This window comes from Polistes dominula, unplaced genomic scaffold, assembly GCF_049000335.1.
Source record: "Polistes dominula isolate Pdom_NZ unplaced genomic scaffold, Pdom_raw_medaka scaffold_35, whole genome shotgun sequence".
NCBI lineage: Eukaryota > Metazoa > Arthropoda > Insecta > Hymenoptera > Vespidae > Polistes > Polistes dominula.
Genome location: NW_028300968.1, coordinates 3,540,984 through 3,566,765, shown reverse-complemented (window position 1 = coordinate 3,566,765; position 25,782 = coordinate 3,540,984). Strand labels below are relative to the sequence as shown.

The window sequence follows — 25,782 nt, the reverse complement described above, 5'->3', positions numbered from 1 at the left end:
ATTCGTATTATACTTTAGGTTTTTATATCAATCAAAAGTATGGTATTTTTGAAAATACTAACCGAATTCATTCTTAGCGATAATACTCTTTGTAGTCTCCAATGGCTCGGATTCTCCAATATTGTTAACAGCTTTTACACGGAAAAGATATTCTTTACGATGAGTTAATCGAGCTACATCGTGACTAAGAACCATGCTCATTCCAGCATCTGACCATGTTCCACGAGAAAGATCCATCTTTTCAATAACGTAATGAAGGATGGGACTACCACCGTCATCAAGAGGATGACCCCATGTTACGTGACAACTATCTTTGGTAATATTACTAACTACCAATGGTGGTTCTGGTGGCGATGGTTTGTCTAGTACGGTAACTCTAGCACTTGAACTAGAAAATTATATATAAATGTATATTAATTATTTACATTGTTTTCTAACACATAATCTCATTATTTGTTAATTTATTTATATAATATATTATTCTAATGATAAATTTTACCTGAATTTGCCATATTCATTTTCCAAAGTTATAGCATATCGTCCACTATCAGAACGAACGGAGAATGGTATTTCGAATGATGTTTCTGTTTGTGTAGTAAATATTTCATGGCGTAAATCAGGTTCAATAGGTTTACCATCCAATGTCCAAGATGCTTTTGGTTTAGGTGATGCTTCTATAGGAATGATGTAACTGATCTTTTGTCCGGCACGCACAACCAAATCATGAAGAAGAGCCGTATCGAAGCTTGGTGCAACTGTAATATAATTAATTATTGTATTATGTTTAATGCTACTATATTTATAATTTCAATTAATCGATACTTACGGAAACGTGGTTTAGCAATGACAGGTGCAGATGCATCGGATGGATCTCCAGGACCGCCCTTATTAACAGCGATCACTCTGAACTCATATTCTTGGCCTTCGACTAAATCTGGAACTCTGCAACTTGTTTTGTTACCTGGAACCTCGAGGGCCTTTTCCCATTGTCCAAAACGAGGTTTCTTTTCTATTATGTATTCAGTTATCGGAGATCCACCATCTTTTTTAGGTGGTGCCCATTCGAGATCAACGTGATCCTTATCCCAATCCGTAGCGACAGGTGTGCCTGGTTTATCGGGCCTATCAAATGGATCCTTTGCTGTAATAGTGTCTAGTCCAGTCAATGGTGAGGATTCTCCTTGTTTGTTCACAGCACGCACACGGAATTGATAATCGTGGCCTTCGATAAGATGATCTACTCGGGCTGACGTAGTTGTTGCTTCTGCAACTGGTACCCAACGCATATTTTCCGTATCCATTTTTTCTACTTGATAGTAAAGGATTTCTGAACCACCATCGTCCTTTGGTGCTCGCCATTTTAATGTGCATGAATTCTTTGTCACATTACTTATCAGCAATGGTCCCTCCGGCGGAGATGGTATATCGAGAACATTTACGTTTAACGTTGCAGTGTCTTTACCATTGATATTTTTAGCAGTTAATGTGTAAACGCCGGAATCTGATCTTCTTGCTTCCATTACTCGTACTTTAGTATTGTAATCTTCATTTATAATTTTGATGCGGTCATCCGCCATTACCACATTATCTTTAAGAGACCATTCTTTTGTTGGTGGTGGTTCACCGATAACCGGAACATCAAAGTCGTAAAAACCACCAGCTTTTACTTTTACATCTAACATATAGTTGCGATCGATCTTTGGTGGAACTGCAAGTAATAAATACCGAATGTTATTATTTATTTTCTTGTAGCTATATACATACGATTATAATATAACTATACATACGATTCTTGGGTCGTGCCAAGTGTGATTTTGAAGCCTCCGATGGTTCGCCAGGACCGGCTTTGTTAACAGCCCTGACACGGAATTCATAATGCGTTCCTTCAACAAGATCATCAACTCTTCCGGTATTTACGTCACCTTCAACCTCGGCGCATTTCTCCCAAGTCGGACTATATTTATCACGTTTTTCTATTACATAACCAGTAATAGGAGATCCACCATCGTGGTCTGGTCGTGACCATTGTAATTGGACAAAGTTTGTATCATAGTCGGTAACGGTAGGTGTGCCTGGTTTACCTGGTTCATCTATAATAAAATCAAAATGACCAAGATAATACAAGATCAAATATTTAGAAGATATGTATTTTTTATCATATAAATAATTGATTTACAAAATGCCTTACCAAATGGATTCTTAGCTTCGATGCTCTGCGACGTGGCTAAGGGTTCTGATTTGCCTTGTTTGTTAACAGCACGTACTCTAAACTTGTACTTATGACCAGGAGTTAATCCTTCAACGTTTACCGATGTTTCTGGTCCATCAGTTTCACCTGCCGGAACCCAGCGTCCGGTAACTTCGTCCATCTTTTCAACGACGTATTTTTCAATGGGTTGACCACCGTCATCTTCTGGCGGTTTCCAAGTAAGTTTGCATCCTTCTGCATGTACGTCACTGGCCCTAAGAGGTCCTTGAGGAGGACTAGGCTTATCCAATACGGTAACTTTGACGTACGCTTCGTCTTTGCCATTAATATTTTCAGCGGTTACACAATATTTGCCAGATTCAGCTCTGGTTGCCATTCGGACGTGCAGGCTAGTGTTATAATCAATATGCTTGACTTTTATTCTATCGGTTGGTCTTACTTCCCTACTTCCTAACATCCATTTCGTCGTAGGTGTCGGTTCACCAATGACTTTTACGTCAAAACCAAAGTTTTGTCCTGCCTTGATCCTTACTTCGATTAAGTTGGTACGATCTATCTTAGGTGCTTGATTGCGTGGTTTTGCTATTATAGTTGGTGTCGGATCCGAAGGTTCGCCAGGACCTGCTTTGTTAACTGCCCTTACTCGAAATTCGTAAGGCTGTCCTTCTATTAAATCGGGCACAGTTGCCGAAGTTTGATCCCCTAGTACTTCCACAGCTTTTTCCCATTCTCCGTATTTATCTTTCTTTTCGATTATGTAGCCGGTGATTGGTGAACCGCCATCGTTGGCCGGTGGTGTCCATGCCAAGTCTACATGATCTTTATCCCAATCGGTAGCACGAAGATCTCCTGGCTTATCTGGCTCGTCTAAAGATTTAAACAAACGTTTAAGTATAATAATCCATAATTCAATATAATAAAGATATTTCAAAATATTGAATATATACCATATGGATTTTTAGCTAATATTGCTTGTTCTGCTTCTAGCGGTTTGGATTCTCCCTCGGAATTAACTGCAGACACTCGGAATAAATATTCTTTGCCAGGTGTTAAACCGCTTACTTCCAAGTCTAAAAATGATATTTATTGCAAGATGTTATAATGATATCAAAACAGATGGTATGTTAGGGTGAAATTTGAGAATACTTACTCGGTTCGGTGGAACGACCGCATGGTATCCAGCAACCTGTTTCTGGATCCATCTTATCCACCTGGTAATATTCGATCGGGGTGCCTCCATCGTCCTTTGGCCTCTTCCATTTCAACTTGCATCCTTCCTTGTGGACGTCCGTAACTTGTAGTGGTCCTTCCGGAGGGAAGGTTTATCAGTTACTGTTACTTGAACAGTAACTGAATCTCTTCCAGATGAATTACTGGCAGTTACAGTATAATCGCCGCTGTCGTCGCGTGAAACTGGCCGGATGCTGAATTTCGTACTATAATCTGAATTGTCGATTTGTACTTTTTTGTCAGAGTGCAGAGGAATAGCACCGTATCGCCACTCTATGTGTGGTGGAGGTTCACCGATGACGTTCGCATCAAATCTTAGCAGAGATCCAGCCGAGAGAGTAACGTCGCGCAAATTACGTCTGTCGATCTTTGGTGCCACTAAATAGAGAAAGAAACGAACGTTAATAAATACCCCTGTCTCTTGGCAAATTGATTTCAAACTCTACTCGATATAGTATCAATCGGTTTTATTTTCATATTAGGTGCGCGTGGAATGTACAAGCGCCATGAGATCAATGCCATCGTTACATTAGCAACTAAATTATATATCTAACAATATAAATAGCCAACAAATTTGTTATACTTACAATAACGAGGTTTAGCCGTAAATGTTTTACTGGTTTCACCCGGTTCCGATTGACCAGCTTTATTTACTGCAATTACACGGAAGAGGTAATCGTTGCCCTCTATGAGACCATGTACAAGAGCTTGCGTAACGGGTGTTTCAGTTTCCAAAGCTTTTTCCCACATTGTACTATACTTGTCTTTTTTCTCAATAATATATCCAGTGATTGGAGAACCACCATCACTGACCGGTTCTTTCCATGTAAGATCTACTTGATTAGCTGACCAATCGACTGGTTCTGGTGCTCCTGGTGGGCTGGGTACAGCTGCGAGAAAATACAAATTGTAATTATTTATTTTCCAAATTTATTATTTATATTCAAAATATAGTTTGAAATGAACGGAAACATACTGAATGGATCTTTGGCAATGATAGAGCTGAATGTTTCTAATGGTTCGGATTCTCCTTCTTTATTGAAGGCTTTCACTCGGAATTTGTATTCGTGTCCAGGCGTTAAACCTTCGACTTTCATTTCAGGTCCTGACGTCTTTCCAACTGGCAACCATACACCAGTCTCTGGATCGAACTTTTCTACGACATAACCTTCAATAGGTTCACCACCGTCGTCTTTAGGCTTCTTCCATTTAAGCGTGCAACCTTCCTTGTGAATATCTGACACTTCTAATGGTCCTTCAGGCTTGCTAGGTTTACCTATAGAAATGTTAAAGTTTAGTTTTTATTCTTATTATATGTCTAATGAACAATTACACTTTGATAAATACTTACAGACAACTATGACTTCAACGTCTGCCGTATCAGATCCATGTTGATTAACAGCCGTGATTTTATATAAACCAGAATCTTTACGTTCAGGTTTATCATTAAAGAACTTCGTATTATAAGGTACATTTTGTATTCTACGATGTGTAGTTTGTGTTATGCTCTTGTTATTTAAAACCCAGGTAACGTCTGGTGGAGGTTCGCCCAAAATTTTAACATCAAAGTGGAACGCTTCGTTCTCGCGTACGGTGAGGTCGCGTAAGTTTCGCCTGTCAATCTTCGGTGCCACTGAAAAATGATCAGTAATTAAAACAAGTGTCTTTTGCAAAAAATGTTTTGCAGAAAGTAAGAACAATCATCGAAATAATAGAACTTACTTCGTCTACTTTTAGCGGTAATGGGTTTACTGGTGTCCGATGGTTCACCAGGACCAGCAGCATTAATTGCCTTGACACGGAATTCATACTCAACACCTTCATCGAGATTATCAGCACGACCTTTACATTCTGGTCCACTAGTTTCACAAGCTTTGATCCAGCGCGGTGTTCCCTTTTCACGTTTTTCAATCACATATCCGGTGATTGGAGATCCACCGTCATTCAACGGTGGAGTCCATCTTAAATCTATATGATCCTTATCCCAGTCGGCAGCCTCTGGTCGTCCAGGAGGTCCAGGTTCATCTGTGGGAAATAGAAAATAAAAATAATAAAATATTCATCAAGATAAAATGATTATTTGTCTACTATAATATTTAGAAATCAATAAAAGAAAGATTACCAAATGGATTCTTGGCAACGATGCCGTGATCGGTTTCCAAAGGTTCCGATTCACCCTCTGCATTAACAGCGGAGACACGGAATTTGTACTCTTGTCCAGGTACTAAATTTTCGACAACCATATTTGGTTCTTTCGTACGACCAATAGGTATCCACCTTCCACTTTCTGTGTCCATTTTTTCAACAACGTAGTGCTCTAATGGTACACCACCATCGTCTAATGGTGGATTCCATTTAAGAGTGCAACCTTCTTTATGAACATCAGAAACTTTCAAAGGACCTTCCGGTTTGCTAGGTTTATCTAATACCAATATTTCAATGCTAGCTTCATCTTTGCCCGAACTGTTTTCGGCTTTCAAAGTTAGAGTACCACAGTGCGCTCTGGAAGCTACAGATACTAAGAACTTAGTCCTGTAGTCTTCAAGTTCTACTGTTACCGCATTCTGTGTCTCTTGTTTTGCTTTATTGAGATACCAGGTTTTAGTTGGAGGTGGTTCACCAGTAACTTTAACGTCCAAGCGTATATGATTACCGGCTTTGATAGTTATATCTTTCAAATTAGTACGATCTATTCTTGGTGCTGCGTAACGATCTTTAGCTATCAAAGTATCGCTAGGTTCACTTGGTTTACTTTGACCACCCTTGTTTACTGCTTTTATTCGGAACTGATATTTTTGTCCCTCCACAAGATCGGGAACTCTGGCATCTGTTTTATTACCAGGAACTTCTAAAGCCTTCTGCCATTTACCATATTGATCTTTCTTTTCGACAATGTATTTTTCGATCGGTGCTCCGCCATCGTTCTTTGGTGCTTTCCATTTAAGATCAACGTGATTTTTACTCCAGTCCTTTAAGTCAGGTTTGCTAGGTGCATCGGGTTCGGCTAAAATGAAAAAGAAATAAATTTATAATAAATATTACATTGATGAAATCTTCGCACCGAATAATCCAATCATGTACTCATACTCACAATAAGGATTTTTGGCAGTAACTGGTATAGCCGTTTCCAATGGTTCGGATTCTCCTTCAGAATTAACGGCTTTTACTCTGAACAAATAATCTTTGCCTTCGTTAAGACCACTGATGTCAGCTTCAGGTACCTTACTCGTTCCGCAAGGTACCCAACGACCAGTATCAACATCCATTCTTTCTATGACATAGTGATCTACTGGATCACCACCATCATCCTCAGGTTTGTCCCATTTGAGCTTGCAACTTTCTGCTGTCACGTTAGATACCTCAAGTGGACCTTTTGGTTTGGCAGGTTTACTTACGACCTGTATAGAAATTAAATAGTAAAGAATAATTATAACATCGACATAAAAAAAATAATTCAAAAATTATTATACAATGAAGTTAACAAACCTGTATTTCAACGTCAACCTGATCAGTTCCACTATCGTTCTTGGCAATAACAGTATAAGTTCCTGTATCGGATCTTTGTAATTTACTCATTATAAATGTCGTGTGATAATCTTCATTTTCAATTTTCAAACGATCCATACTTTTTAGTACTGCATCTTTTAATTTCCAAGTTATAATTGGAGGCGGTTCACCTATGATATCCGCTTCAATGCGTAGCATTTGTCCAACTCGCATAACTTTTTTGTGTAGATTTTTGCGATCGATACGAGGTGCCACTGTACGGAAAAAAAGAAAATAATATAATATTATTTCTCGTAAGATTGAAAGGAAAGTAAAATGAGTAAACGATTAAATTTACTTACAGAAACGAGGTTTTGCAATGACGCTCTTTGAAACGTCACTGGGTTCACTTGGACCTGCCCTATTAACCGCTACTACTCTGAATTCATATTCATGACCTTCTTGAATACCTTCAGTAACTTTGGCCATAGTGCGATCACCAAGAACTTTTGCAGCATCTACCCATTGTCTTCCTTCCTTATCACGCATTTGAACAATATATTTTTCAATAGGAGCACCACCGTCATCTTTTGGTGGAGTCCATTCGAGATCAACGAAATCTTTGTCCCAATTTCGTAATTCTGGACGTCCAGGTTTACCAGGTTCATCTAGAAATTTGATTTATTATATAATAATATACTGTCGTCTATTAAAAACACTTCATAATATTTCTAGTCTATTAAATTACCAAATGGATTTTTAGCTATAATAGATTTGTCAGCTTCCAACTCATCGGATTCGCCTTCTCTATTTACAGCCTTTACACGGAATTTATAAGGTTTGCCTTCTTGCAATCCCGTGATTGTAGCTTCTGGTTCAGTGGCTCTTCCACAGGATATCCATTGTCCAGTTAAAGGATCGAGCTTTTCTATTTCATAATATTCAACTGGCGATCCACCATCGTCTTCAGGTTTGTCCCATTTTAATTTGCATCCGTGTTTGTTAACGTCGAATACTTCCAGAGGACCCTGTTAAAATAATAGAAATTCATTTGGTTAGTAAATTTTGATCTTGAACATTAATTTTGTTGATTTTTTTACCTTAGGTTTGCTTGGCTTGCCAAGAACGGTAATCTCAACTTCGGCAACGTCTTCTCCAACTTCATTTTTGGCTCGTATCACGTACTTTCCAGTTTGTTCACGTTTGGTTTTTAGAATGATGAATTTTGTATTATAGTCAATATTGTCGATACGGATGAGATCATTCGACACTAATTCTTGATCTTTGAAAGTCCATGTTACCGTTGGTGGTGGTTCTCCAATTATATTCACATCTAAGGTTATTGTAAGCCCGACTTTTACCGTTATAGGTTGCAAATTGGTACGATCGATGTAAGGTTTCACTAAAAATTCAATGACCATTTAAAGTAAATATATAATAAACGCAAAACATAATTATAATTAATATTAATTGCAGTAAAACTTACGCCAACGGGCCTTAGCAGTATGAGGATTAGTTGCTTCGCTTGGTTCACCAGGTCCAGCTTTATTTACTGCTCGTACTCGAAATTGATATTGATTACCTTCTTGTAATCTTTCTACAGTACCGGTACAAATTGGTCCTTGTACTTCTGCAGCTTTTACGTAACTTGTACCATATTTGTCTTTCATTTCGATAATATAACCGGTAATAGGTGCACCACCGTCTCTTATTGGTGGTTCCCACTTAAGTTTCACCATATTTTCAGACCAGTCAATAATTTCTGGCAAACCAGGCGCTGCTGGTGGATCTAAAAAATTCATACGAAGGTATTAATACAGTTTATTATTTTCCGAATGTACAAGTTTTCTGAGATCTGGTACATACCATAAGGATTTTTAGCAAGAATGGCAGTGTCTGTTTGTAGAGGTTCGGATTCACCTTCTTCATTCACAGCTTTTACACGGAATTCATACTTTTTACCAGGTTCCAAACCAGTAATAGCATGTTCAGTTTTGTCTGGATCTACAATGCCAGCTGGAACCCAACGACCAGTTGTAATATCCATTTTCTCAAGAAGGTATCCTGTAAGCGGTAGTCCGCCATCGTCTCTTGGTTTATTCCATTTCAATTTGCATCCTTCTTTATGCACGTCAGTTACCTCTAGAGGTCCCTCAGGTTTTCCAGGCTTGTCTATTTGTTTATATAGAAGAATAAATGAGTAAAACAATTTTAATATTTACATATTAAAATGCGTGTTATGATAATCTTCATTTACCTAGGATATTAATTTCTACATCAGCCTCGTCTTGTCCAGAATCATTAACTGCTTTAATCGTATATTTGCCGGTATGTTTACGACTAGGACTGATTAATTGTATTCTGGTAAGATAATCCTCATTATCAATTTTGACGTTTGCACCAGTTTCTAGTGTTGCACCGGCAAAACTCCAAGTAACAGTTGGCGGTGGTTCACCTTCTATATCAACTTCTAATTTTACATGTTGTCCGGCTCTCACTTTGATGGTATGTAATTTATCTCGATTTATGTGTGGTTTCACTAATGATAATCAAAAAACAGTGTTATATAAAATTTGAATAAATAGGAACAATCATCGAAAATATGATAAATAAGAATATACTTACAGAATCGTGCCTTTGCTATGTGCGGTTTCGTTGGATCACTAGGTTCTGAAGGCCCAGCTTTGTTTACTGCACGTACTCGGAATTGATATGTTGCACCCTTTTTGAGACCTGTAACGCGACCCTTTGGTTGCGGCGAATCAGTTGTTAGGCATTCGTCCCAGTGGGTCGATGGTTTCTCTCTCTTTTCAATAATATATCCAATAATGGCAGCTCCGCCATTATCTTTAGGTGGTTCCCATTTAAGATCAACACGATCTACATCCCAATCCTCAAACTCTGGTACTCCAGGTTTACTTGCTATGTCTGCAAATCAAATTACAATTTTATGATAATGCAAATTGTTCAAATATAATTGATGCGGAGTATACGGATAAAAAATTATACCAAATGGATTTTTGGCAAGTATGGCTCCGTCTGTCAGCAGTGGTTCTGATTCTCCTTCTTCGTTCAATGCCTTCACTCTAAACTCGTATTCATGACCCTCCTGAAGACCTTTGATATCCATCTCGGTATCATTGGTACGACCAACTGGTACCCATCTGCCCGTTGATTTATCTAACTTTTCAACTTGATAACCAGTTATAGGTTTACCACCATCATCTTCAGGTTTACCCCATTTGATTTTACAGCCATTCTTCGTTACATCTGACACTTTCAATGGTCCTTTTGGTTTACCAGGAGCAGCTGTAAAAATTATATGATATTAAGGCTTTCAATGATAGCACACTCTCTCATCGTCATTTAATCAAATATTAAAAATAATATTAATCAATAGCACGTTTAAAAACTTACAAAGAACAGTGACTTCAACTTCTGCTTCGTCTTCACCATGAGGATTGACAGCACGTATTTTCCATACGCCAGTATTTTTACGAACGCTATCAGTAATATTTAATTTTGTATTATAATCGACATTAACAATTTCTATATTTCCTCCAGATTTAATTTCAACATTTGCATGATGCCAAGTAATTTCTGGAGGTGGTTCACCGCGTACGTCAACATCGTATTTAATTGGTTTTCCGGCACGTACAATGATGGGTTTTAGATTAGTTCGGTCGATTCTCGGTTTTACTATAAAAAGTTTCAAATTAATTCGATATACGAATATAGGAATATTCATATTCATAGGAATGTTCATACTTACATGCTTTATGTTTGCAAATTTGCATCTTGGATGCATCCGATGGTGGCGAGGGTCCAGCTTTGTTTACGGCAATTACTCGGAATTGATATTCGCCACGTTCCTTGAGATCGGGAACCTTAGCTTCAAGTTGACTTCCAGGTACTTCGATAGCTTTTTCCCAATCAGGTTTATAACGATCTTTCTTTTCGATTATGTATTTTTCTATAGGTGCACCACCATCGAAATCGGGCGGAGTCCACTTCAAACTAACAGATTCATTATCGTAATCTGTTATATCTGGGGTTCCTGGCTTGTGAGGCTCGTCTATAAATGAAGTAACGTGTTAGATAGAAAATATGATTTGTTTTATAGATTGAAAATAACAATCACGTTGCATTGAAATATTACCATAAGGATTTTTAGCAACAACACCGCGTTCGCTTTCAAGTGGTTCAGAGTCACCCTCATCGTTAACAGCAGTTACACGGAACTTATATTCACTTCCTGGATTCAGACCGGTAATGTCAAATTCCATATTGGGTGAATTTCCAGGTATTTTACCAACCCTGACCCATTTGCCAGTTTTAGTATCCATTTTTTCAATTTCATATTCTTTGATTGGAACACCACCGTCATCTTCCGGTTTTTGCCATTTGACTTTGGCACTGGTATTCGTCACGTCTGATACTTCAAGTGGTCCTTTCGGTGGGCTTGGTTTTCCTGATAATAATCAAATTGTAATGGATCAGTTAATAAGAGAAATTAAATGATATAGCAAATATACCGAAGTATACTACTGTACTTACCAAGTACAGTAAGCTCTACAGTTTCTTCATCTTTGCCGTTTACATTTTCAGCAATTAATGTGTACTTTCCGGTATCTTTACGCATTGCATTAACGATTGTAAAATCTGTGTGATAGTCTACATTGTCGATTTTAATACGTTCGGTAGTCGTTAATGGTATATTATCCCTCCAAATCCATCTACATTCTGGGGGTGGTTCACCTGACACATCTACCGACCATTTATGAGTACGTCCAGCTTTTATGATAATAGACTTGAAGTTTTCACGGTCGATCCTTGGTCTCACTAAAATATGTGATATATATTATTGTTAATATACTTTCTATTTAATTAGTATTCATTTGATAGACATTGAAATACAAAGTCCTTACGATTTTTATGTTTGCAAAGGTGATTATCGGTTGGTTCGCTTGGTTCCCCTGGTCCAGCTTTGTTGTGTGCTCTTACACGGAATTGATAAACCATTTTCTCTTTCAAACCTTCCACTTTAGCTTCCGGAGTTGCATCGGAAGTCTTCATCACTTCTACCCAATCTACTGCGAATTTATCTTTCATTTCTACAGTGTAATGAGTTATCGGTCGACCACCATCGCTTGAGGGTTTCTCCCATCTTAAAGAAACACTGACATTGTCGTAATCGAAAATGTCCGGCTTTCCAGGTTTTCCAGGCTCGTCTGGAAAATGATCACCAAGTTATATGACAATATATGAGATAAAAAGAGAAGTAGATTTGTCTGAAAAAAATCTCAAAGTTTCTCACCGTATGGATTCCTTGCAGTTATTGCCTCTTCGACTTCCAAGGGTTCGGATTCACCTTCTTTGTTAACAGCCTTAACACGGAACTTATATTTCTTTTTGGGTGTCAGACCTGAGAACGTAAAAGTATCTTCATGCGGTCCGACTTCTCCAGCTGGTATCCAACGTCCGGTATCCAGATCCATTTTTTCGAGGACATATCCAGTAATATCGGTACCACCATCGTCCGGAGGTTTTTCCCATTTAACTTTAACGTGATTCGCACGAACTTCTTCGACTTTCAATGGTCCCTTAGGCATTGCTGGTTTATCTGCATAAGAATTATTAATTTTCATAGAGTTACACTTGTTAGAAAAAAATTGAGATTACTCGTCGTTGAGGATAATTTAAAAGGCTCTTACCAAGAACAACAACATCGGCAATACTCTCGCATGTACCAGAGCTGTTGCTGAGGAGTAATTTGTATTTTCCAGAATCTGGTCGAGTAGTCTTTCTAACGGTAAGTACGGAATTTCTTTCGTATTTATCGATAGTAATCCTTTCGGCAGCATCTTGAACAAGTTCTTTATCGCCAAGATACCAATGTACTTCTGGTTCAGGTTCACCGGCATATTTGATATCGTATTTGATAACTTGTCCTTTCTTGATGATCAAATTTGTCAATCCTTCTCCAACTATGTAAGGTTTTACGAATCGACATTTTGCTATTATTGGTTTGGTTGCATCAGATGGTTCACCAGGACCAGCTTTGTTAACTGCACGAATTCTAAATTCATACTGTGTTCCTTCTTTAAGACCATCGATAGTAGCTTCTGTAACATCTCCAACGATTTCTTTTCCTTTGACCCATTCTTTCCCGAATTTTTCCTTATACTCGATTATATAGCCAGTAATAGGTGCACCACCATCATTTTCTGGCTTGGTCCACTTCAGATCAGCGTGATCCTTGTCCCAATCGGTTACATCCACGTCAGTAGGCTTACCAGGTTCATCTTGAAAAGACAAAATATTTTAAATAAACTTCTTATACAATGATAAAAAAAAATATAAATAAGTTGATCTCTACCCCAAGGATCTTTCGCTAGAATTGGTTTTGCAAACATAGCGGGTTCGCTAGAACCAAGCTTGTTCACTGCTCGTATACGGAATTTGTATTCCTTCTTTGCCACAAGGTCCTCGACTTTATAAACGCATTTTTCTCCTGGCATAACTTCTCCGACGCTATCCCATTGGGATTTCAAACTTAGATCGAGCCGTTCGATAATGTATTTCGTGATAGGAGAACCACCGTCATCTTTCGATGGTTTAAAGGAAACCACACATGAATTAGCGAAGACTTCGGTAACGTCAACGTCTCGTGGGGCCGATGGAACGTCTGGAAAATAAAATATTTGTTTTAATCGTCAAAGTATAATCATATAATAATATATAATTTCAAAGATATATACCTTGCATGTTAATGTTAACATCTTTAACTTCTTCTCCCTGAACATTACCAATTTTAACTTGATAAATTCCAGATAAATCACGCTGAGGTTTTTTGATTTTATATGTGACTTTGTCTTCGCCTACGACTACTTCAACATCTTTCAATGGCAATGGTTTGCCATCTTTCAAAAGTTTTGCTTCTATCTGACTTTGTTTAGTACCTTCGACTAAAATAATAAAGTTTCAATAATAAAACGTACGAGACAAAAAGAATATTCCATTATGTATTATAAATGATAAGAAAATGTGCTTACTCTTGAAAGGTACAACGAAGACAATAGGTGCATTACATGGTCCTTCAACCTTGTCTGGTATATCGACGATAGGTTTGCTCTCACCCTTTTTAACAGTCAATTTGCAGCTGCTCGTCAATTGTCCGCTCTCGCACGTAATTTCACCATCGTCCGTCATTTCAATCCTATTGAATATCAACTGATGTTTACCACCACCAAGATTTTTAATTTCCACCCTTTCGTTAGGTTCGATCTTTTGTCCATTGAAAGAGAATATTGCCGGTGCAGTTTGATCTTGTAATTCAACATCGAGTACTAGTTTCTCTCTTTCGATCGCAATCGTATCCTTCAACTTTTTGTTGAATCGATTGGCATCTGAAAATTTTAATTTTTAATAAAATATTACATCGTTTCAAAAGTTTCTTTATTCTAACTGAAAACTTCATTAAAATAGGAGTGATTTAAAAACGAAATTTTAATCTTTGAAAATTTACTTTCCATGTAAGATACTAAATATTATTCTAAAAATATGAATAACTAATTACAAAATTAAAGTTTAATTTTTATCATTATTTATAAAAATACGCGCCTATAGAGATGCAACCCTTCAGACACACTTTGAAAATGTTGCTTGCGATCGCCATATACTGGGAAGGAATTTTTTTACAGTCAAAACTGTTCATACACTAATGCATTAAAGGTTGCCTATCTCTCGAGCAGAAAAAAAAATTCCGTCCCAACAGATGGTGCTCGCAAACAACATTTTCAAATTGGTCTGGAGCATTCCTACAGGCGCACATTTTTATAATTATTAAATAAATAATTAGAAAGAAAAGTAAAAATAATAAATTATCCTACTTCTAATACTGTGCACTCACGAATAATGTAAATTTTGGAAAAATAACTTACAATTGATAATGATCTCGGCTTCGGTCTTATCGGCATTGCTCACGCAAGAATAATTTCCAGCATCTGTTACCTTGCAATCCTTAATAACAAGTTTCCTCTTTCTACCATCTGCCTTGATTTGTACTCTGTACAATGTAATGTTCATAATCGTTAATAATATAATTAATAAGAAAAATATCTACTATCTATTATAAATGTAGTATGTTTCGTATTACCTTTTATCAGCTACTATTTCTTGATCACCTTTGAACCATTTAACATCACCATTTTCGTCATCGAGTTCACAGAGTAAAGTCAAAGTTTCCTTCTCTATTAATTGCTGACTCTTTAGGACCTTAACGAATTTATATGGATATTCTGAAATTCAGAAGAGTATTTATTTATTATCGTTGTTAAATATAAATGAATTATGAAAAATAGATTAGGAATGCAAGAAAATTACCAACGACGGTGAGCACCGTTTCCGTTTTATCCGTTTGCTTGTTTATTTTACAAATGTATTCGCCGCTATCTTCTATAGTAGCACTTTTAATGGTCAATCGACAAACACCTGACATGTCTTTGGAAATACTGTAAACGTCGCCATCCTAATAGAAAAGTCACATATTTTAATTATATTTTTTTCAAATAGTATCTTTAAATTGTTTCAATTGAAAGAAGTAAAAACGTTACCTCAAGTTTCGTTTTTCCTTTAAACCATGAAACCGTGGCAAGATTTGAACTGACTGTACATTCCATGTAACATTCGTGCTTCGTGTATCCACTTGTTTTCTTTGAAAGTGGTTTCGTGAATGTATATGTTGGATCGGGTTCTGAAAAAGACAAAATAAAACAAATGTGCCAATTATCAATACTTTAAAAAATAAAGTATTATAATGAGTAAAAGTAAATGAAATGACTGATAGTATACCATCGACATTGAGGAAACCAGTACTGGAAACGCCACTGATTTCAATAGTATATTTTCCCGTATCTTCAACTTTAGGTCCCAAAATGATAAGTTGATAAGAATCTTCTTCGTTCTTGAATTTGTATTTGGCTGAGGGGAAGAGTTCCTGTGTTGGGATTTTGTATTAATATTATTAGATCGTTCAAATATAAAGATAATAGGTATTTGATGATTTTCTTACATCTTTTCGGAAGAACCATTTTGGTTTACAGTTCGGTTTAGAAAAGTTAGCTTCGAAGACGACTTTTTTGTCTTTTCCTTCTTTGGCATACTGATCCACCAATGGTTTTAAGAAAGTCTCTGGTTTCTATGAAACAATAATAAATCGATCAGTTAGATACAAGGCTCTCGATGTAATATCGACATTAGAAAAATTCCCCAAAAATTCGTCGTATTTTTATTTAAGAAAATACGAATCCGTAGAGTGACGAAAAAATGTATTAAACAACGCTGCTTTCTCTTTCTTAATTTTTATTCATAGCTCCGAAAAAAATATAAACGACGAGAAAGAAAGAAAAAGAAGAAAAAAAAGATAAGTGCACCATCGATTGATTTTCGCAGAACAACGTAGGGTGATATTTATTTTAAAGCCTTCACCGTCATGCTCGTTAAAGAGACGTAATTGTGAAAGTATTATTATTATTAAAGAATTTGATCAGAAGAACGATATCGATGAAGAAAACAGTACCATCACACATCTCGTCGAAGTTTACAATACGTGCTCATAGTACAGATATCGAAGAAGAATAAGAGGAAGAAGAAGAAGAGGAAGAAGAAGAAGAAGAAGAAGTAGAAGAAGAAGAAGTAGAAGAAGAAGAAGAAGTAGAAGAAGAAGAAGAAGAAGAAATATTGTTTAAACGTAAAAAAACAACATCGAGAAAGTACAGATAAAATGGTATAGTGATTCCAATGAAATCACGTAACAATTTTACGTTGAAACTTTTTATCAAATCTAATTTGATGTTTTAAATGAATGGAAATTATTTGGAATCGCTATACCTTCAAAACGAGTAAGATATACAAAAATTTGATAATCTTATAAAGAAATGTAAGAATGAAATCTATGATACGTAGAAAGATGTATCCGCTTATAATTTGATGTATGATGAAATATAATGAATGGAAAGTAAAGAAGAACATTAACTGTAAAAGTGTAAAGAAACATAAGTTGATAAGAGGATGCCCTCTTAGTAAGGGAGTCTAAGTAGCGAGAGTAAGAATAGATATAGTAAGAATCATTTTCCAAGGCTATCGAGAATAATGCGACAGATATAAACAGGCATTAAAATATATATAACGTGAAATCTTAAAGATATATCACGCCATCGAAGAAGAATAGTCCAACCTCCGTTTTGGTGAAGTGATGCAGCGTCGGCCAGTCGGGTATTAATTCTGCCAGAGAGGGCCTACGAGATCCACTATTCTAAAAATAATAAAATCCAACTGCAGTTAACTTAGGTGTAGTCCATTAAATCGTTTTTAAACTAATAACTTGTCCCTTTATCTTGAGAATATGCTATCGGCTTAGAAGGAACGAAATACTTTCATTTGACTTCGATCGACTAACATCAATTTAAACAAATGTGAACTATTTTAGTTAGTGTGCCACAATATAGATAACTCTACAAAACGATCATCATTAATTAATATGAGTAATGGGATTAAAATGATACAACACTAGAAACGTAATACTGTATAAAACATATTATTATACACTTACGGTATTGGTGAAGCTAGCATTCCGTTAAGAAAATATCAAAGCGCTGGCTAAAGCATAATATTGATTATTAGAAATAATCGTATAATCAATCGAACAATCAATGATAATAATCAATGATGAAAGCTCATAGCGGGAGATTTCAAAGAAATTTTCGATTTTGCTTGAGGACAATTCCAAAAATTTGGGTAAATAAACGTAAATTTAACGATACAATTGCTAATTTGAAAATAAGAAATGGATTGAATAATTCGCCAGAATACACGCGTAATGAAAACAATAAAAAAGCCTGGCGGGTCATTGGTAGAGGCTTCATTTCGAGGCTGTGTTCAACCAGAATGAAGGAATGCGAGGAATTATTGCCTTTAAGATTTATCGCGAACCTTTTCTTTGATTCTTGCCACTAGTGTCGGCCAGTCGACGATTAGCTCCTGCAAACTTGGTCTGCGATGAATGTCGAAGACGTCCTGCATGCGAGGCACACACACATGACCGTTAATTCCACTCTTACCATTCAAATACAGGATTTTCAAGGAACTCGAATAACCGATTTTCTTCAGCTTTTTATTTGTGCGTGCATGTGTGTGTTCTTTTTTTTATCCTTTTTTTTTTAATTTTAATTTAGATCATGCTTCAAAGCAAGTTAATGACAATAATGTATTTGCAAATCGACAGTTTTGAAAATATCGGTTGCGAGAGATCCTTCATGTTTTGTAATTTTTTGTTTAACGATTTTACGTTTAATTTAGAGTTAATGCTTGTTCCCGTTTCATAGGTAAATGTTACACTTACGCGACGATGCATTTCTACATTTTCAACCGATATTAATAACATTGATTACAACTATTATTACAACGTTTTGAGGCGTTAGTCGTAGTAACACAAAATGTACAAAGTGTATGGCGTGCCACGTGCGTGAAAAATGCAGTTTTTTTATTATGCTGATCATCCGATTCGTAATTAGATGTGTGTAAATGTATAACGTGCGAATGTAGACATACACATATACGAAGCTCAGCATTAACTCTAAATTATACAGTGTGGACGATGCATTGGGTAAGGGATAAGAAAATACAAAAAAAATGACCGTATAGATTATTAAAAAAAACAAAAAGGAAAAGGATAAACAATCGTTCGTTATTTAACGTCTAATTATTGTTGAATATTACCGGAATATTTCAAACAAAATGGTACTAGCATCTACCAAAAAAATGGTTAATATTATGAAAAATATATAAGGAAAATTGATTAAAATTGATACGAAATGAAAAACACCGTGCAAAGATAATGTCGACGACTTTCTGTAGCAACTAATTAGAAATAAAATAAGAAAAGTATAGAAGTCTCGTAGACGTTCGTCTAAAATTCTTATTTGACGCGTATAAATATTCCGACGCGTATAAAATATTAAGGTAGAAGATTTGTCGTTTTGTTTTTTGTTTTTTTTTTTTTAGCAGGAATTACTACATAGGGTTGCTCGAAAAACCTTGAGCCAGCTCCAGTTAGGTTCTTCCTTCTTGTCGAGAGGAATTCGATAGATTTCCTGACCCTCCGACAAGATCACTATATCCAAGCCGTCTTGGTACCAGCTCCTTCCATGTAGTTCGCTGCCATGCAGCTCCCTGCCATGCAACGACTACGAGAGTTGTCGAATGTAGATAAGAAAAGAAGAATAAGAGAAAGAAGAAAAACAACTGACAATATCATCAAATCATCCGAAACGTCACATTCGGTAAAAGTTACACCCTTTCTTCGAAAGTCTGAAAAAATTGTCAATATGATTAGATCCAAGCTACCCTTTCGTACCTTTCGTGTTTACTTGCCAAACGAATTGGCAGCTTGGAAAGATGTTTTAACAACAACAACAACGATGCATTCATTAATCATTCAAGATTTTTCTCTTTTTTTATATCCCGTGCACCGAGCTGTTAGTGAAGTGTTATTGTAACATTTAATGTACAATTTCACATTGGCACGATGCAATGATCTAACTTTTAAATTAATTATATGAATAACATTTTTATTATTACTTTTATAATATCATTTTAAAATCAAATAATTAAGAATTACAATATATAATTGTAGAGTAAATGGGGTGACAAAATAATAATGATTACCTTTTCTACTTTCTTCAAAGCTGGCAGAGGCTTTTCCACTTCCTTCAAATCTACCTTTTCTTGTTCCGCTTCCTCTCTCGCCCACTTTTGATATTTTCTCTTTTTCAACATTGCACGGAAATCCATACCACTAGCATCTGTAGATCAATTATTATATATAAATATATGTGATATAAAAAATAAACATGTGTGCTGATCACACAAGTTAGAAGTGAAAACTTCAAAAAAGCCAGTTCCAAAAGAATGAGACGTAATTATTTATATAATAATTATTAAAACATTGAGCCTATAGGGATGCAACCCTCCAGACACACTTTGAAAATCTTGCTTGCGAACGCTATCTGTTGGACGGGATTTTTTTTTTGCACGAAAAAAACGCAATCCGTAATACACGCGTGTATAAACAGTTTGAGCTGAAAAAGAAATTCATTCTCAACAAATGGCGCTCTCAAGAAACATTTTTAAAGTGTGTCTGGAGGGTTGCATTCATACAGGCGCAAATTTTTATAAATAATGAAAGAATATTTCCTATGTAAATGAATACTTACCAGATACGTAGAGCTGCATCTCAGCAGAATCCTCTCCATGGATATTGCTAACGACAATCTTGTAAGTGCCTTCATCGTTGGGTTTAGTTTTTCTCATACATAGGGTGATTGTATTGGTTTCCGTGTCCGTGAGGAATTTGAAACGACCACCTTCGATGATCTCGGTGATTCCCTTGTAGAACTTGAAGGTCGGCGCAGGCGTACCCTCCACCGCAACGGTGAGGTACGCCGTCGAATCTATTATTAAAAATAAGAAAAAAAATGATAAAGAAAAAAAATAATAATGGCAAATGTGTGAAAGGGTTAAAAAGTTTACCTTCGACGGCGGAATATGATTCCTGGACATCAACGATTTGAGGTGGTCCTGGTGGTCCAACATCTCTAAGAGGTGTGCTAGGTTGATTGATTTTATTCTCGAGGTCCGCCACGCTGGGTCTCCTTACGTCCGTGCTTGGACGACGCCTCTGTATTCGTTATTCGTTCATTATATAAACTGACTTTTATTTCTTCCATGAGAAATATCAGCAAAAAAAAGTAATTCTCTTCTACAAAGCATTTATCGTATCGTAGGCATAAATTAAACGAATTCGTACGAGATAATACAATTAAAATGCATAATATTATTCGTTGAATATAGATATTGCTATAGATATTATAGAATTTTCTATTTATAAAATTCGTACGAATTCGCGTGATCATTTTTTTTGTTGGCATTTATCTACGATTAGATACAGCTGTTAGTTACAACAATAAGTCACATTGTTAAATAAGCATTTAAATGTCTACACGGTTAGTCACTTAAGTGAATACAATCCCGTTAATGACACTAGTATACTCATCCTCTAGCAGGATGCCTCTATTAGCACGATAGGAATAATACACAAAAGGAATTGAACTATGTCGCTAATGCAAACGAAATAAGATCGATTGATTAATTCATTAAAACTGGGTCTTATTTCAATTTAATGATTTATCTAAACGATCCTATTATGTTTATTCTATAGCTACACAATGATTTCAAGAAACATTAGTATAAATATGTTCTTGAATTTTCATTAAGCCGACAGATGAACATATGTACGTAGAACATATTAATTTATACAGGGGTGGTTGTTTGGACACACTTGAGGAATGCGATGATGATATAGGTTTCTATGTATTTACATATTTGTTTTTTGGTTTCTGGAGATCGTAATATCTCCTAAACACGCATGATCTATGATAAATGATAAACGTTATATTAGACGAACATGTCGCATGAAATTATTTATGAAATATGAAAGAAGATAATATGTATGGTTTTCATGATGATTTGGCGTACTGATAGAGAGAGAAAAATAGAGAGAAAGAAAGAAAGAAAGAGAAAGAGAAACAGATAGATAGATAAAAAGCAAACGAGAGAAAAAGATAGTAAAGCAGATTATGAAGAATTGAATTTTTATAATTGTGAGCTTATAATTGGGGGAAAAGTCAAATCTCGTGAGACCACTCAGTCAATACGCCATTATTTGTTTGATGTAATTAAATAGAATGGAATAACAATATAAATTCATTCATTTTATAATGAAATGTGCAAAGAAAAAATAAGCTGCTAAACGTTCGTTTATTAAATCGCTGATATTATCTAAAAAGCTAAAAAAACGGGATTTGTTTTATATTCCAGTGAGTTTTGTTTTCAATTGGGATAAATATATTGGTTAACAAATAGAATTAATATTGGTTAAAAGTATTTCGTCGATAGATCGTCAAATTAATTTATGAACGTCCAAATAATTCATAATAATAATAATAATTCGTCGTTGAAATTGTTAGATAAAGGAAATTGATGGAAATGAGAAAAAAGAATGAGGGAAAATAGATAGATACGGGCTTAATAACAGTCGTGGGGTGGATGGATGTTATTTTACCACTTTTTACGTAGAAAATATCTTTTAGTATACCAAATAGTCTTTTTCTTTTTTTTTTCAGGATCCAATGAGGATGACAAACAATTTGTGCAGTACTAAAGTCATCTACCAATAAATCGTATAATTAAGATTATTTACAAAGTGACAAGATAAATTATATTTACAAACCACGGCCAAGACGAGAGAACATTTTATTGTTGAGAAAATAAATGGTGGTAAAAAAGAAATATTCTAATATAATCATTGATCGATACATATATATATATATATATTATAGCTTAATCTCATATAACGCCTTGTCCGTGGCATCAATCAATTTTTTGGTGTTTTCACTAGATCTAATGCGAACAAGTAAAAACGATGAACACACGTAGGGTGAGCACGAAAATTATCCTTACAATTGTACTTAAACGAATATACACGAAATATTATTTTTTGTTTTATGTACACATATAAAATTATATTCATACTATAAATCAAGCAGCCAAATTTTTTGTCTATGTACAAGTGACACGATTTTATTGCTACTTGAATCACTAATGGTGGTACATCTTTCGACATCGGGATTGTACGAGTATCGGGATATAATATACACTTTATATTTGATAATATTATATAAAAAGATAAAGGATGTTAAACAAATGTATTTAGGGAGGGAAAAAAAAAGAAAAACTATCTTACCACCATTATTGTCATCCAATTTTCTCAATGAATTAAATACACAGACGGTATTCGCTCGAATTAAGCAGTATCTGTACAGCGGGCATAACGATTTTATTTGGCGCAGTAGTAAGACTCCGTATTTAGTCGGACGAACGTATCAAACTCGCGTAGGTTGCATTACATTTGAACCTTCGCGAAAATGAAATTTTCTTCATTTCGTTCGATCTCGACAAAGAACGAAGTCATCAAACAAAGATCATTTTAAATTGTTCTTACTACAGATCAATAAATATATATAGAAAAAATTCTACTCTCGAGATAACGTGTGCGAACATATTCAGGAGGAATTTGTTGCTAACCTCTTTCTCCTGCAGTTCACCTGGGCGCCCGTACTTATTCTGTTCGTGGTGCATGAAAAATAAAAAAAATCTAGAGATAGTAAGAAAGATCAATGGGGGGGGGGGGGGTTGTCGGGCTTGTGGTCTAGTTGGTGGGCCATATAGTCGATCGTCACGTATCGTTACCTGTCCGAATAATATTCAAAAATGATGAAACATTATCGTGGTAATTAAAATGTTGACACATCCTCATACGCTCAAGAAATCAAATTAATAATTGTATTTGTCAAGGGGGTTTGCGGATGGTAGTGTAAGAATGCGATAGCAGCGGCAACGATAGTTTATCAGCCCCACAAAATTTAGCTAAAAAAATATGTTACAAAATTATTATTATTATCATTATTTTCGTCTCGTAATAACGTGTCGTTACTTGTTGCAAGGGGTCAAGGGCTGAGAGGGTGGCGCAGGGGTCTTATTATGCCCAATGGGCATGTTTTTAGTTGTCATTGTTACTTGAAACTTCATTATTTTGTTTGATTACACTTGTCGTTAAGCTGAGCATGTACATTTAAGAAAGGGAATCACGTTCGCGTGGTGATCCAATTAAACATTAATTGTAGAATGAACACATTAAGAACAAAATCCATAAAAGTGATTAAGAATAATCTAAAATAATTAGAACGCCAAGCGAAGTGATTCATGAGTGTCGATAAAAATTCAATCGAAGGGATGAAGATTGCGAAGAATAAGAAATAAAATATACATAAAATTATAGGGTAAAAATAAAGGGTCAAAGAGTGTGGGGTGGGGGCAAAGTGAGAAACAATAGGAATAAGAAACAGAGCAGCTGTAAAACGATAAAATAGTAAAAATGTTGCAGGTGATGGTACTTGGTAGGTAAGCTTTGTGTTATAGCGAACACAAATCTCACCTTAGCGTCCAACACCTCCCCAGGTCGTAACTTTCCCAACTGTAAAAAATCATAGATGCGGATATAAGCTTTCGACGAAAAATATGTCGCGTTACAAAAAAATCTTCTTTTTCTATTTTTTCTCCGAATGATTTTCACAAAAATCTCTCCCCAATTCTCGTCACTTGGTAAGAATTTTCTTACGTAAACGATGCGTACAGTTCAACGAGTGTTTCGGTGTTAATGTCTATACTCAAATTATGTCATTTCAATTCGATAAACTACATAAAATAACCGTTTTGAGAAAATATTAATAAGAGGGTTGATAGATAGAATTGTGTTTGTGTACTAAGGAATACGAATAGATAAGTAAACTAGAGAAAATAGAAGAAATGGAAAAAGACGGCACAATAAGAGAAGAGAAAAGAAAAGAATAGAATAGAATCAAATGATACCTCACGAGGAATGGACATGGACGAAAGAACGAATGGAAGGATTCGTTGTAGACAAACACAAGGTCCTTCTTGCTATTCGAGGCTTATTCTTACCAGAGTATATCGGGCGACATTATTCAAATGTATGCTAGACCGATATAAATGGGGTTAAAAATCAGTGGTTCACATGTATTCGCATTCACGTGGTAACGCTTGGATTGATTATCATTACGAATTGTTACAATTTCGGATGCCTTTTTTTCCTCCAACGCAATTTTCTAATATCATTTCATTCATATTAAGAAATGACAATAATAGAATATTTTGCGTTCTAGGATAGGACTCTAGCAAGTACGAGGCGTGTCTGACGAATATATCAAATATTTATATATTGAAAATAAAATATCTATCTTTGTATAATCTTAATAAAAGAGAAAGAGATGTTTTAACATCCAAATTTCGCGTACGTAATAGACGATGGTAATCTGAAGAAATCATCGTCATTAGTCTTTCCTTTTGATTAGTATGAAATTAATAGCGACAAGTTTTCTCAGCTAACAAAAACTAACGAGTGAACGCATTCTGACTACAAGATATTTACAAGATGACATGATTCACGTGCCGACGGTGATCCTCGTATGTCCTAAACATTCGTTAACGCCAAATGAGTGTCTTTTTGCAGACAATGCTTGCCAAAACGCTTGATCTATTAGTTAGAACGTTAGGATTGGTTCTTTGGCCAAAAGAAATTCGAAACCTTGCAAAAGAGTGATCGATAGTCGTGTTGTCAACGAATTTGCCGGACACGCCTCGTCCATTTCGATTTTCTTTCTCCTACAGATTGTTATTATTATTATTAATATTTTTTTAATAAGTAAGTGTCATTATTATCGAGTTTGTAGTGCACACAGACTCGGTTCAGGCAGCAGATCCGTGCCAGGTGCAGGTGCATTTTATAATTTGGTCAATAGTTTAGCTTATATTCATAAAGACAACATATCGAAATAAAATTCATCGAGAATGAAGATTCCGTTCTATGAATTTATTATTGAAAAATTAGATTTTTCTTAGAAAGGAATCTTTGCTCGATTAAATTTGCATGCTTACATTCCATCGACGTAACTGTAATATTCGATGTTTCCAAAATATTTTGCCTCTTATGTCGACGTATGCATACTTGCGAATAATTTAATATAAAATACGTTCATAGTGAGTAGATATTAAACAATAAATAGTAGTAGTAGTGAGCAGGCACATATGGACGAAAAAAATGCACTTAGATTAGGTTATGATCAATTCACTGATCAATGAAATACGTCGTCATTCTTTTC

General features: G+C 35.7%; 1 protein-coding gene across 1 annotated transcript in view; it reads right to left on the bottom strand.

Moving 5' to 3' along the window:
* bent (projectin protein bent) overlaps positions 1 to 25,782 on the bottom strand; it is a 62,427-nt gene that overhangs the window by 13,678 nt on the left and 22,967 nt on the right. Inside the window, 43 exon segments of the mRNA XM_089173233.1 lie at positions 63 to 388; positions 500 to 755; positions 827 to 1,708; positions 1,788 to 2,090; positions 2,189 to 3,076; positions 3,157 to 3,279; positions 3,360 to 3,527; positions 3,530 to 3,817; positions 4,027 to 4,329; positions 4,416 to 4,715; positions 4,791 to 5,072; positions 5,162 to 5,464; positions 5,562 to 6,443; positions 6,531 to 6,837; positions 6,926 to 7,200; positions 7,288 to 7,593; positions 7,674 to 7,953; positions 8,026 to 8,327; positions 8,412 to 8,714; positions 8,792 to 9,097; positions 9,183 to 9,464; positions 9,551 to 9,853; positions 9,935 to 10,234; positions 10,343 to 10,624; positions 10,698 to 11,000; positions 11,085 to 11,396; positions 11,483 to 11,767; positions 11,854 to 12,156; positions 12,243 to 12,548; positions 12,640 to 13,230; positions 13,305 to 13,613; positions 13,687 to 13,893; positions 13,981 to 14,334; positions 14,869 to 14,993; positions 15,084 to 15,225; positions 15,311 to 15,455; positions 15,541 to 15,680; positions 15,779 to 15,923; positions 15,999 to 16,124; positions 19,652 to 19,788; positions 20,200 to 20,436; positions 20,516 to 20,663; positions 24,039 to 24,077. Coding sequence (XP_089029359.1) covers positions 63 to 388; positions 500 to 755; positions 827 to 1,708; positions 1,788 to 2,090; positions 2,189 to 3,076; positions 3,157 to 3,279; positions 3,360 to 3,527; positions 3,530 to 3,817; positions 4,027 to 4,329; positions 4,416 to 4,715; positions 4,791 to 5,072; positions 5,162 to 5,464; positions 5,562 to 6,443; positions 6,531 to 6,837; positions 6,926 to 7,200; positions 7,288 to 7,593; positions 7,674 to 7,953; positions 8,026 to 8,327; positions 8,412 to 8,714; positions 8,792 to 9,097; positions 9,183 to 9,464; positions 9,551 to 9,853; positions 9,935 to 10,234; positions 10,343 to 10,624; positions 10,698 to 11,000; positions 11,085 to 11,396; positions 11,483 to 11,767; positions 11,854 to 12,156; positions 12,243 to 12,548; positions 12,640 to 13,230; positions 13,305 to 13,613; positions 13,687 to 13,893; positions 13,981 to 14,334; positions 14,869 to 14,993; positions 15,084 to 15,225; positions 15,311 to 15,455; positions 15,541 to 15,680; positions 15,779 to 15,923; positions 15,999 to 16,124; positions 19,652 to 19,788; positions 20,200 to 20,436; positions 20,516 to 20,663; positions 24,039 to 24,077 — 12,904 coding nt within the window.